General features: G+C 35.1%; 1 protein-coding gene across 7 annotated transcripts in view; it reads left to right on the plus strand.

The window, feature by feature from the left end:
- The window catches only part of krz (beta-arrestin protein kurtz), a 46,634-nt gene extending 32,538 nt beyond the window's left edge, over positions 1–14,096 (plus strand). For 3 of the 7 annotated variants that reach the window (XM_022057278.2, XM_022057295.2, XM_022057267.2), the window contains 5 exons: positions 295–438; positions 2,078–2,221; positions 5,134–5,220; positions 6,180–6,338; positions 7,677–14,096. In XM_022057278.2, coding sequence (XP_021912970.1) covers positions 295–438; positions 2,078–2,221; positions 5,134–5,220; positions 6,180–6,338; positions 7,677–7,767 — 625 coding nt within the window. In that variant the 3' untranslated portion in view covers positions 7,768–14,096. The remainder of the gene's footprint in view (positions 1–294; positions 439–2,077; positions 2,222–5,133; positions 5,221–6,179; positions 6,339–7,676) is intronic. The other 4 variants (XM_022057324.2, XM_022057309.2, XM_087352896.1 and 1 more) reach the window with 2 other exon arrangements.
- Positions 14,097–14,442: the final 346 nt, after the last annotated feature.

Consider the following 14,442-nt stretch of genomic DNA (forward strand, 5'->3'; position numbering starts at 1 on the left):
AGCCGTTTCATGTGTTTTGCGAATTGTGGTTGAGAATAGGGCCCAGTGGATATTTTTATGAACCCAGTAATAACATTTCCTTTCATTACAACAATGAATTTCTATCCCAGTTGAATAACCGCCAGCTGCTTGATGGAGACTGTATAGTGTAAATTAAATTATGTACAGTTAATCACTCTGAGACAGTATTTATAATCTGTGCACTTTGTAGATAACTGAATTGACAGCACAGTTCTCATGATGTGTTTGAGGTATGATATAGCAGATGGTGTAAAGTGTCGACATGGGTTCCAGAGCAGGCTGTCCTGTTGGTCCTGGGTTCACACTCTCAAAAGTATATACAGTGCGACCACTGTTGGCCAATAACAAGGATAAGAGAGGCCTGGCATTGGACGGACAGCTGAAACATGAGGACACAAACCTTGCATCCTCTACAATGTGAGTTGTGGGGCTCACAGTCATGAGCTGGCTGGAATACCCCATGAGAAGAACAAAGTTCATATTTTTTATATGTGAAGTGACAAGTCTAGTTACTGCAAGATGTGCTCTCTGTCTGTTTAAGAGGATCTTTAACTCTGCCCATACAGTATACACTTAGCAGTAGCAATGATTGTATGAGAAACACAGGTATACAGATAAGTTAATTCTTTGGAACAATTGGCGGTCCCAGTGGTTTAGTAGTTACCTTTTTGAAGCCTAGTGATAATTATATGTACCATCAACTTTATATAACTACTCTATAACTGCATTTTGCCCACAGAGTATATTTGAGTTTTGTATGAGCCTCACAGTAAACAGTGATTGTTTCTATAAGCAGCATTGGCAAAATTGTTCTCTTTGAGGTAAAAACTGAAATACTTAGATCAGCTCCAGTTTCAAAGCTTAATACACACATTATTATTATGTTCATTACTGACTTCTGCCTCTGATGTTGAAAATATAGGAAGCTCTCTGTCAGTGTAAAACCAACTGATCAGCTGAAGACTAGATTAGAGCCAGCTTTTGAAATGTCCAAAAAGGAAATGTGAGGAAGTAGACCGTAATGGTTTACCACAGTCAAATTTGTAGTTGGTATTTGTCCTGTAGAAGTGCCAGGTGTTTGAAAAGAAAAAACTTGTGGCACAGAAAAAGCACACAGTTAAACTTTGTGTCTTGTGGTAACTAGTTTCAAACATGATTAATATTTTATCTTTAGTTGATGGAATATTTATTGAAAATTGTTCTTCTCATAATTGATTTAAATTCAAGTCATTATTCTATGGAAGATTTGTCATGTGTCTGATACGTAGTAGGTTAAGAAGAATCATTGACCATTGCCTGCTAACAGTCAGTTTACCCCATTTTGTGCAACTTGATGTAAATGTTTTTTATTATATATATTTCATAAACACATCAATTTGGTGTGGTGCTTAGCATTCCCATTTCATATTCAGAATTGTCATGGTTCTGATCTCTGACAATTGTCTTGAATCAGTCCAGATCATCACTCACAATCTGGCTTTATAACCTGTACATTTGCAGAGGCATCCTTAAACTAAACAAACAAATTAAATAAAATGTGCATAAAGAAACATTGTTTATTATGAAAGATGTTTTTATAAAATTATGCATAACTTTCATTTAGGAGATGTCCTCTTTAAATCTGAACCAGAAAGCAGCTCTCACTTTGTTTTCTCAGTCCCTTCGGGCAAATGCTATGATGATGTCTAAAGACTGAGTTCATAAATTCTTTCAGGTGATGTATAGAAGGTTATATTAGAAATTAATTTGCATTCTGAATAAAATTTGCGTTTTTGAACTTTTGCAGGAGTATTGCTTCAGGTCAGTAACTGTCATTTTGAGTATTTAAGACTATGATTTCACTGGACCAAGAAGGATATACAAGTATAATGTTAAAATGTATCTTGTAGAATTAGGATCATGGGGTAAACTTGCTGACTTGCGGAGAAAGGTCTTACTGATTCTACCATAGAATATGACTTACTGCCAGCCAGCTATGATGTGCATCCCCCACCCAGTAGGGAGCGTGTGAGTGATGTTTGCTGTGTGTTTTGTGTGGTGGCGGTCGCTGCTGTAGAGAGGGGTGCCCCATCGGGCCAGGGTTCACACTCAGCAAAGTTTTCACGATGACTCCACTGCTCGCCAATAACAAGGACAAGTGGGGGTTAGCTCTAGATGGGCAGTTGAAACATGAGGACACAAACCTCGCCTCCAGCACATTGTAAGTCTGTGCCCACTCACAATAAAAGCTTTCATTCACTGTTATCATTTGCTTCTTGCAGAGCTTTGAATATTTCTGTCAGTTTAACGCATAACTGAAACACTTCTTTAACCCTTTTACTGCTTACATCACACAGTCTTATGGAATAGGATGAAAGAAATATTATGTTATAGCAATCGTACAGAATGTCCAGTTGTTTCATGTATCATAGTGTAATGGATAAACATTGGCATATTATTTTATTCTTAAAATTTCTCAGTGGATACTGACGTGAAATTTAGATTAAATTGGTGTTGCGTTTAAATGTGTTGTTTGCATGAAATGCATAAACTGAGCATATTACTGGGAGGTTGTGTCTGTCCATTTGCATGTTTCATCTCCAGAACTATTCACTAGATTTCTGTTAAATATTGTATTGGGGATCTACACTAAGAGTTGTTAGGTTAATTAAAATTTGATCCATACTCATCCTTCTTTATATGAAGATCAAGTTTGGGATTTCCCACTTAATACAAAAATGGCTTATCATACAATAAATTTGTTAAGATATTGTTGCAGCATAAAATAAGTAACTCATCAAGTTGACTAGTTAGTTGGTCACTTTTACCATGAAGTTGGAAGCAGTATGTTACTTCAGTAAGTTGGCAACCATCTACAAGTGTCCACAACCCATAGCCAAATATAGTAATTGGGTAAGCAGGTAGTTTCCTAGTTAGTTGGTTTGCTTAGTGAGTTATACTTTTTAGCAGAGGTAAAATGTTCTCATCTGGTATTGTCTGTTCCATACATTCTGCAAGGATTCCTTTATACAGAATGAAGAATAGTCTCATTGAGTCTTCACAGACTGCTAATCACCATTTCATGGAACAAAACTCAGGACAGTTACAGAAGATTTTTATAATAAAAATTATATCCATATTTCTTAAAGTAGGTCTTCAAATTCCAGCTTTCTGACAAATGCAGTGCCCTTACATGTGCTTATGCTCTTCAGCCCACAGTCATAATAGGTTTCTACATCTGGATACAATGGGTTGGCAGTGAAAGGGTTAAATACAGTGTAAGATTCAAAACTTTATGTTGGTATCATGGAATACAGTGAATGATCACAGGGACATGGCCTAAATTGCTGATTTCTATTTCTAGGGTTATGGCTAGCTTTGCTGTGCTTGTGCATTCTGCTTTGCCAGTGTTTCATTTCTGCTGCATGCTGCATAACTGCTGTCATGGGGTTGTAATGAAATGGTTGATCTTGATGTGTTTTCTGTTTATACTAATGGTTTTATTATAAAATCCAGTTTTTTTGTCTAGTATATTCCCATTGATAAATGAATGGTCTGAAATATGCAGTGTTCCACACCATTTATTTTATGTTTTAAAAATGCCACAGTAAAGTAAGAATATTGATGCTTTGGATACAGGTCTGTTCATGGATGATATGTTTTGTTTAAATGCAGTTATCTGAATATTGCTATCTGGCACATGTTCAATGTAACATACCAATTTTTTGACTTGTAAGAATTGTAACAAAACTCTGTGGAAATTTGTGTTTTCTTCTTCATTGAAAACAGTGAGCACATGTTTTAAGACTTATAGAATTTAATCAGCAACTGTGAAACTAATTTCATTGCCAAATTGAGAATCCTCATATTTCAGCCAGTTTTAAATAACATGGAAGATATTTTAGTGTTTGTATTCACAGTATCTCTTTAACAATTCTGATAAAATTTAACATTTATATTTTGTAAAACTCTGTTTATGTATGTGCATATAAATTTTATGAAATTTAATTAATATATGTTGTATGTTGCCAGTTCATTTTATTGATAGCTCTGAATTTTTATGCATAGGAATACTTGGGGACAATAGTCTCCTACAGTGCCTTTATTTATATTGTCATTTGTATCAATAAATAATACTTTTTTCTGTTTGCATAAACCCAGGGTGAATACAAATATGTTGAATAACTGCATACAGGTCTGAAACTTGACATGTTGGTGACACTACTATGTTGGGTTGTGCAGTGCTTGTTTTGTATGTATGTGACACAGTTCAGAAAATTTCTTACATAATCAGTCAGTCCTCTTCCACCTAATGGTGTCAAGATGTTTGAAAGAGTTCTCAACATTTTTCATTTTCTGTGTTTACCAGTGTATGTGTGTGTATTAATTTGTGTAAGCATCTAGACTTTGAATTTTATAGTATATCTTACAGCGATTTAACATTAAAATCATTTTTGTTTGTTTTCTGATTCATTTTAAATAGTGTAAAATCATTTTTGTTTGTTTTCCGATGCCTCTTAAATAGTGTTGTCATATTTTAACACTTTTTAAAATGTATTTCGGCAACTGTGAAACTTTTGTATTTGCCAATTTTATTGTTGCAAGTTGGACCTGTATTTACCACTGCTCACATGAACAGTAATGAACAATACCTGTAAAAACATTGAAAAGCATGCCTGAAGTTGTTTGGTTAGTCTCTTTGGGTGTTAATCAGAGTAGATGATATCTGCCAAATAGTTTCTGGTAGTAATGTTGACAACCTCATTTTCAGTCTTGTGAGAAAAAGGGGGGCAGAGCGAGATTTGCATTTTGTAACTTGGTATTTCTAAAAGATTTATAGCCATTTTCAATTGCTGGCTTCATCTATATTATTCTTTCATTCTGTTATCAGTTTTCTAACATAATTCACTCCCAGAAGACTGAAATAATGTTGAGGTGTGTGTCATCTGGTTCACTTAATCAAAGAACTAGATTCCATCACACAGTGTTGTAAGGCTGCGTGGTATTGGAGCAGTCTTCCAATTATACATGCTGTTAGAATTCAGAAGACTGTTGTGCCCTGTATCAGTTACCTTGATCTATTCCATCATATTATCAGTTATGTATGTTCACATCTTTGTTGTTTGCTTTCAGAGTGTCAGATCCTTCCCAGAAGGAGAATTTAGGAATTATTGTCCAGTACAAAGTGAAAGTAAAGCTGTGTCTTGGAGCATTAGGAGGGTATGTTCAGCTGCAGGGGAACTGGATGGTGCATTTGTATGGCCTTCCACGACATCTCTGTCTCACTTTAACAATGTAGAATGTCATCCTTCTGCTTTTTGTACCTTTTCCATTTTCGTAGCTTTGTCATTCTTATACTCCATACCCATTGATCATTCCAGTCCCCATTCATTCCATTGCTTTATGAATTCTTGTGACCACCATTTTTCTTTGTGTCCATACTATTACAACATTTTATTTCTTACACCTGTACACAGTATTTCCCTTTATGCTATTTGTATTTCTAACTATTTAATTTTGAACTAAGATGAAAAACTACACACAGATTACCTAGGTTTTAGTATCATGTAATTAAAATTACAAGCTGTAGACATGAATTTGCATGAAGTATAAAATCTGAAACCAAGTCATATGACAGGATCTGAAAGTAAAATAAAAGTTGATGAAATGGCAGATGCAGTGATGTAGACATGTGTTGTATTTCTGTCACTGTAGGATTTATTTGATAGTTTTGAAGTGAAAAAGATGAATACATGACCATTAGAGAGACTAAAGTCTAAGTAGAGAGACCGAGTGAGAGAACATTCAGGGAAGAGCAGGGAAAGAGTGGACACTGTTACAAAAAGATTATTTTTTGGATAAGAGAAAAGAATGGAAGGCCTCGTCATAAGAAAATGCTGTAACACGTGAAGCTCTTTACTTGTAACAACATGAATGGATGATTATGATGTTTAATAAATGTAAGGTCAGTTGCTTGTAACAACATGAGGAAGGAGAATTCTGTCATAGGCTACCCAAAAATATTCAGCATGCTGGTCCATAAAATGTATGTAGTTTATACCATTGGAAATTAATTTAAACTCATTATTCAAAATACCTGTCATTCAAGCATTGGTATTTCTGCCTGGGGAATTTAAAGCCTGAATATTTGAGGACTTACTTTACTGTTATACTTTCAGAGACCTGGTAGCAGAATTGCCTTTTATCCTGATGCATCCAAAACCAGAGGAGGATCCCCCCTTACCCATCACCACACGCCCATCACCTTCGCATGAACCTAGAAACACGGAAGGTGATGATGGTGTAGCTGTTGATACAAATCTGATTCAGCTGGACACGTGAGTGATTTGGCTAACAAAACTCAACTAATTTGATTTTTCATATTGTACAGAAGAATGCCGCTTATTGGGGACTGCATGTTTATGGCACCTTATTCAATATCTTTGTTTTATGAAGCAAACAATTTCTTGATGGATCCCAATGAGTCAGTGTATCCCGGGAATACCTTGATCAGAGCTGGCCAGTACTTACGATTCTTGCTTTGTTGCTTGTGATTTATTTGTGTGACACTGCATTGCAGTATGTGTGAATTTTAGCACTCCCTGATCATTTTCTGTGAGCTTAGCAGAATGAGGGTTGAGTTCTGTCATTAAAAGTAGAAAGCAATAGGAGATTGTGGATTGAATTGATGCCTACTTTCCTTTTATATAGACTTCCAGTCTTACAGATTGTATGTTTGAATATTATATTTAGTTAATAATTTATAATCAAGCAATGAAGTGCAATTTAGCTTATGGGTTGGCATGCTGAGTTCAGGTGCAATTGTTTTTTGATTGCCTGCAATTATGAACAAGTTACAGGATGTGGTGGTGATGTTTGTGGTTTTATTGTTGTTGTTTTTTATGTTTTGAAAGGAACCTGGTAGTCACTTACGGATTCTGACTCTGTTAAATTTGTGGAATATAACCTAAAAATTTTGCACCATTGTCATGTATGTAATTGTGGACTTCTGATTAACAGTTTGTACATATTTTTATTGTCAGTGAACAATATAAATGGCTCATTGAAATACAGACATGACAATGTATTGAACTGGAAGTAGTAAATGGGATTTTAATATAAATGTAAGTAAAAATGGTTCCATTACAGCAATATGGAATAATATATATGAAGGCCACATATTTGGTAAATATGTAACATCACAGATTTCATCTGTGCACAAGTGTTATCACCTTCTTTATATGGAACAGTTTTGTGTTTTCTAATACCATACCACACCCTCTGACAGTATATAATGAAAGGCAGTGGATGCACGCTGATTGTTGCAAACTGAACATACTTCTCTTAGAGTGTGTATGTTCTTAACTCTTTTTGTATCACATTTGCTCAGTCTGGCTTATCTCTAAAATAATTATATTGCTTAGCACACTTCAGAAGCATGGAAAAATTGTATTTAAACCAAAGAATTTGTTTGCAGTAACATTGAAAAACATTACATGTAATATCTTAAAGACTAGCGTAGGATGCCCAAAGGTAATGTTACCATTGCACTAAGTTCATGAGATGACATACATGCTTGTCACTAAGTATGTCAGATGGTACTTGGGGGTAAATATACTGCAATAATCCAGCATATGAGGATAAAGTGGTCTACAGAAGTAATATCTTATTTTCAGTGATGGAGTCGTGTGCCCAGATCAGGATGATGACATTATTTTTGAGGACTTTGCTCGTTTACGACTGAAAGGGGGCGAGACAGAAGCCTGAGTGTGGGGGCCTGGTGCCAGAAGAAGGGCTGTTTCTTCTGCTAAGCCACTTCGTACTGAAGTCTACATTACGTGGGAGTAGTATGGAGGTAACTACCAATCAGGGCTCAAAATTCAACAGCCAGACAACATACTGATCATTGCTTGTTAACAGAACAATGACAGGAATATTCTTGAAGCTATTTAGTCATGTGTTTTGCAGATAGTTTCATAGAAGTGTTCATAAACTTGAAAGATGATTTGGTTTTATTAGTGGGGTGGGAATTTCAGCAATCTGGTGTTTTTCTCTGCCATATATACTAAGATATATATTAAGAGAATGTACAGTGAACACTTCAGTTTTGCATTCACAAATTAAGTGGAAATACAAATAGTTTTAAATATTATATTTGTAGAGCTTTGAAGATAATATTTATTTCAACTAGATCAATTATATCCCTCTTTAATAAAGTCTTCTCGGGCTATCAGCCGTGTTAGATGTTGATTAATCGCCGACGTTTCGAGGACCATCTCTGTCCTCATTTTGAAGGCTGTTGTTGACTGTGGCTCATAGAGCGAACTGTTAAAAGCCTTGAAAATGAGGACAGAGATGGTCCTTGAAACGTCGGCGATTAATCAACATCTAACACGGCTGATAGCCCGAGAAGACTTTATTAATGAAAGCCGCCATGAAAGCTTCACATCATATATATCCCTCTTGCTTGGTAACATTTATGCTTCTTGTGTAGCATAGAAAGTATGCTGAGTTGTATATGTATGGTATTGTACTGTATTGTATTTGTGATGTGATAATTTCTGAGTGTGTAATACATTTCACTTTCATTTTTACACTAAATACAGAGGTGCCAATTTTAGTCATTTGGGTAATGCCAGTGTCTTAATTTCGTAATCTTATGCAAGAAGAACTATGTTTATGATTAATTTGAACTTTCATAGGTAAAATATGTAGGTGGTTGAAATTTTACCTGGAATTTTAATCATAACAAGCCAATATATTGTCTAGCTTGTTTCGTATTAGGAAGTCTTCTCAAGGTGCTCTCCCTTTATGTGTACACACTTGTCCCATACCATGAAATGACTGTGTAAAAATGACACTGATCCATGTTGTTTACAGAAACAAAGTTCTGGGTCAGATTTCAGTTACCCCTACAACTAATTTTAATTAGAAATGGCTATGAAAGTCTGTTAAATGTTAATAGCTTCACTGTTATAATCTGATTGAATGTCTTCACATCGTTTCTTCGGGAGGGCTACAACTGACTCTTTGTTGACATTATTCTGTTAACAAGACTGCAATCCTCCCTTGCTGTTACAGTATATGTTTGATGGATTATGCTTCCAATATTGTCCCTGGAATACAATGGAAGTACATACTCTTACATCATTGGTGCAGAGCATATACTGAGTTCACATTGAAGGTGTTACTAACGTTGTTTATAGTCTGGTCATAGTAGCTCAGTCAATAAGGTGACTGACTAGGCCCTACCCAGGCTGCTGTCCAGTGAATACTGGGTGATCTTTCCCAAGGAGTAATGTGGCTAAAGTGTGAATTGACCAATTGCCTCCAACCAGTGCTGAGGTATAGAATTCATGGAGCTTTGCCTCCACACTCCCTATACAAGTTTACAGTGATGTGCTTAGGCACATGGGGAACTTTTGTATATTGGCACCTCTGGAATTAAAATGATTGTCCTGTAATTTGCAGTGCAAAGGGACACTGGCCTATATCAAATGAAGTTTGTGTAAGGAAGTAATTTTGAGCCCTGACATGTGGCAATAAGTTTTAGGGTCGTGACAGTGACATTGGATGGTATGTTTGCACTTTGAGTAGTGCTTGTGTCCCTACAGACAGTATTGCCAATGAACTGAAAATATTCCTTGCTGATAATCGAATGGGAGAAGAAAGATGCAGAAAAGGAGGTTAATATTTTAATGGATAAAGGTAGTGAAATATATATATATTTAAGGGTGATACTAGGAGAATTTTGGTGTCACTATGTGATGAATGTATTTTGATCATCCAATATATTATTCACTTATTTATGATTATGTGTAAGAAATTGAAAACTTCTTTCTTTATGCATTTTATTATTTGCATTTTTATACTGCAAAGTTTGCAACTTTTATGGACAGTTCAAGCACAACAAAATTCAGGCATATGGGTGGATATTCATGGCCAATGACTTATAATTTCACATAAATTCAATAACTAACCTCTTCATTAGTTCCACTTCTGTCTGATGGATAGACAGAACACTACTTAGGATATTAGGTTCTGGCAGGGGTAAGTACAAAGATGGCTGTCTTCGAAACCCCTAGTCTTTTGGGCCCTCTGATTGAGCTAGTCTCGGTTTTGTACTAGCTTGATCAAGGGACTCAACAGGTTGGTATTTTATCCTCTCATCATTCACCTAAGGAGCGAATTAGAACCAACTTTTGAAATGTCATGATTTTAAATTAAAACATTTTGATGATGGATAAAATTAAACATAATGAAGATGGCTGTATGCTGGGTTGTAGTGCCATGGTACTCTGGTAGATGTTTACCAACATTTCAGAGGTCCATGCTGCCTCCATCATCATGACAGTCCTACAACCCAGAAGACAGCCATTTGCATACTCACTACCAGGAGAACCTCATATCCTACTTCTAACAGAGTGGTTTACACATTGTGTTACATCATCACACAGGTTATACCATTATACCAGCATATTGTAAACAGGCAGCTGTATAATAAGTCAGAATTATACCTTGCACTGTCTGCAGTGTTGTAAATCATGATGAAACTTTACATTGCTTGTTCTGTTGGAGATATTTCAGGTTCTCTTGGCAGTGAGTATGAAGATGACTGTCTTTTGGGGTGTTGCACTGTGTAGTCTTTTACCAGACTACACAGAGCAACACCCCAGAAGACAGTCATATTCAAAGACATTTTTAATTTTCTCCTCAAATAAGAACCACTCCTCTTTACTTTCATTATTTTCTAATTTAGAACTGAGTTCTCTCTAGTAATATTTCCAGTGCCATAATCCTGAACTGCATAACACAGTGTAATATCCTAATACTTGTTATTTCCTTTATAGACTTCCAAGTCACTGCACTTATAAGGGTTCTCCCTGCAAAAATTGTGTGTGTATGTCCCTCTCAAACTTTGTATTAGTCCACTGTTACATCCTTAATTTGACTTTTTAATATTAGATTACTAGATAAATTGCATGTAACTCACAGAGTTCCTTGTTTTGTAATATCCTCCACTGCACATTTCCCTTCTTCTCCTCGTTCCTGATTACTTTGTTTTCAAATACTTCCCTACTAAAAAGAGACCAGAAGATAAGATTATGTACAGTATTTCTGTTTTACTAAGAATTCTGTCAATTACTGGGCACTGTGGTAACAAAGGTTTAATTGTCATTGCACAAAATGGAGAGGCCTAGATGTAAACACTGTGTAATGTCATGAATACGAGTATATGCCTGTTGAACATTCTTTCCCCTCCAGTTACTGAATTGTATGGGTGTTTTCATATGAACTTAATGTCAGCAGATGACTAACCAAAGACATTCTTTCTGCATTTGTTATATAGTGTACAGCATTTGTTTGTAGTATGAATGATTTGTGAGAAGCATTCACATGTGTGACATTACAATAGGTGATTCATACTTATTTCAGTTAATTTTAGTTTGATACACTGGCTGTCAGAGACTATTCTTAGCAAGTGTATTTTTGCAAAATCTATTGCAAGCTGTAAAACTTTCTGTCTACGGTAACATGTAGATGTTAACTCCTCAAATTTTCATGGTGGTTTTAGGAGACTTGTATTTTAATGTTTTGATTGATGACATTCAGCTCTCAATATTGTGGAGAAATTAGCAGTCTCAGTTTTTGGGATGAAGTGATGAGTCACATCTGGCTGTCAAATGAACGGATGGACCTGTACGTGGGGCCATCATTTGCATATGGTTTGTTGGTATTCACAAAGGATGTTTTACACAGAAGTTAAATAGTGCTCAAATTTTGTTCATTATGGTTAAATGTCACTAAGACAAGCAAGCTGACATGTTAATTGCACCTTTGTGTTATCTTGGTGGTGTTTTGAGATCTGATTGCTTCCTTTACGGTTAATTTCTAAAACTCTTGAGTTGAAGATGATTTCCTCTGGCATAGTGTTTCATTGCAATATGAATTACAATATGTCAAAAAGTAAAACTACAGAAATTGAATGAACTAAATTAGAAACATAAACTTATGTTTCTAACAATTCTCGATTGAATTTGTTGATTTTTTATTCCTGCTTTAGAGTTTTTTTAATTTCTAGATACAGATTACTATCTGAAGATGCCCTTGGAGACAAGTTGTCTTAGTATTTTAAGATCCCCAGGAATTGGACTCCCTGATTGTCTGTCATACCTTCAATTTATCTAGGATGTTCAGGATTTTAGAGCCAATTCAGCTGCAACTATCTCCATATTTGTCACAAACATAACTACCCTAGTAGAACTTCTGAACCTCATACATTTCTCTGTCTCAAAATTTGGTCACCCTGTTCTGGGATAGTATCTTCAAGTTTTATAGTTCTGTTTGCATGAAATGCATGAAAAGATTGTGTTATAGGGAGAAGTTGTCTGTCTGTCTGTCATGCATCTGCAGGTTTCAGCTCCAAAACTGTTGAATGAATTTTGATAAAAATATGTGTTGAGGTTATACTCAGAAAGCTGTTGTGCAATTTCAGTTTGATTCATGCTGATTGAATGTAAGCCTCACTTTACATCAGCTCACATTAAATTTTCTCAAAAACAACTTGGCATACAAAAAGTGGGTATGTAAGATAACATGTAAATCTCATTAAGATCTACAACATTTATTTGAAACATTTTTAATGTTATGTATACTTGACAAGAAACAATGGAAAATAGTTTTTAAGAATGCATTTTTCTAGTAATTATAATTTAGTGTTACATTTGTACAAGAATATTGGACCAAATTATTTATCTACTTTTGTATAAATTATAATTTAGTATCACAAAATATTCTGACTTCTTGTAAAAGTAACCTAAGATCAGACAAGAATATGGGTCACAAACATGTTGCACTTGTGATCCATATGAAAGTTATGAAGGATTACAATAGATTATGACAAATTTTAAGATAAATGTGACCGACCTTCTGACATAACACAAAGACAAGTTGTGCTTTTAATTTAGTTCAAAAGCAAGATGAAGAGAAACAGAAGTTTTAGGGAACTTGGACTTCACTTGCAGCGCAATGTATTTCTGTATGAAGTTTAGTGCTCATTATGTATCATAACTTCAATTTGTATGTGTGTGTTTGTGCGTGTGCTTGTGTATGGAACAGAATATTGTTACCTCAGTAATGTACCATTTTATATAAGTGTTTTACAGAGCTGATTTTTACAGCAGTGAAAGGTAAGGCATTATTATAGTCAACATTGTTGACCTCGGAACTTACATTTTACATTTCTGGCCTGGTTTTCCAGGAAAGGAAGGAACTATCATATTTTGACCAGTTTAAACTTTGCTATGGAAGACATTTAAGAGTTCCAAATACATGTTCACTTCTGTTGGGACTTAATACTTATGTTTATATTTGTCATTTTTCTGATGGTGAAATATAAAATCTAAAATTTAAAGGAACTTTTATAAACTTTGAAGATTATTGTATTTAATGCCAATTCTAATGTTAAAATAATGACTGCTTGCACAATATACAGGTTTCCTTGTCAAGATGAAATCCAAGTTATTTTATTTTCAGCATATTAAAGTTAACATGTTCATTGCCAGGAGTGTAATTGCTAGTATAAACTTGGGGGAAGGGGGAGGGAAGTTGGACACAACTAAACATTACACAAATTATTGGTTGAAGAATCAATTGTGTCCTTCAAACATATGTCGGAAACTGACACATATTTTGATTCATGAAAGCTTTTTCTATGATCTGTGAATATAAATGTTTAACAGTTGTACAAACCATTGTTGGCATTGAATGTGTTAGATCATATATAAGACCTTCTGCTATCATTTTCAGTGGCCCAACAGTTATAATTGTAGCATGTTATTTGATCAATACCAAATTATGGGAAAATTAATAATGGATGATTCCTTTGTTAAATTTTTGGCATATTCACTGGTTTTACCTTCATCTGTTTTCCTTGCAAAAAGATGTCTAACAGCACTATATCCACTTGAAAATGAGAGGCATGAAGGTCTTGTTTTGGGTAATATCTGTTTCTTATTAAATAAGAATTCCACTGGTCAGTATGAGTATTGTCATATATTATATCAATATTGTAATAAAACTGATTTATTTTGTAATTGTAAAGCATTCATGTTTCCCCAGTACATACCAAGTATCCAAATGATCCTGTAATAAGCTTTTATTATTCAGCATTTCAATACTTTTTTGATTTTACATGAGACCTGATTCTTAAAAAAAATGCAAACCCAGTTATCTGAAAGTATGTTATGTGAATAATTTCCTGTATTTTCCTTTCTCATTTCCTATGCACCTACTTGACCTTGCCCTTTTCCATGCAGCCAAACACCTGAATTTATAACTTGTGTTGGGCAAGGCCGTGGTCTAGGCAACACGGAGTTTCCCAGGTTTCTCCGTGGCATCCCAACAATTACTCCACTCACACACAGAAGAAGGCAATGGCAA

The sequence above is a fragment of the Zootermopsis nevadensis genome, unplaced genomic scaffold (assembly GCF_977971745.1).
Source record: "Zootermopsis nevadensis isolate Lab colony 2312 unplaced genomic scaffold, Znev_1.0 Znev_ptg000021l, whole genome shotgun sequence".
NCBI classification, from domain to species: Eukaryota; Metazoa; Arthropoda; class Insecta; order Blattodea; family Termopsidae; genus Zootermopsis; species Zootermopsis nevadensis.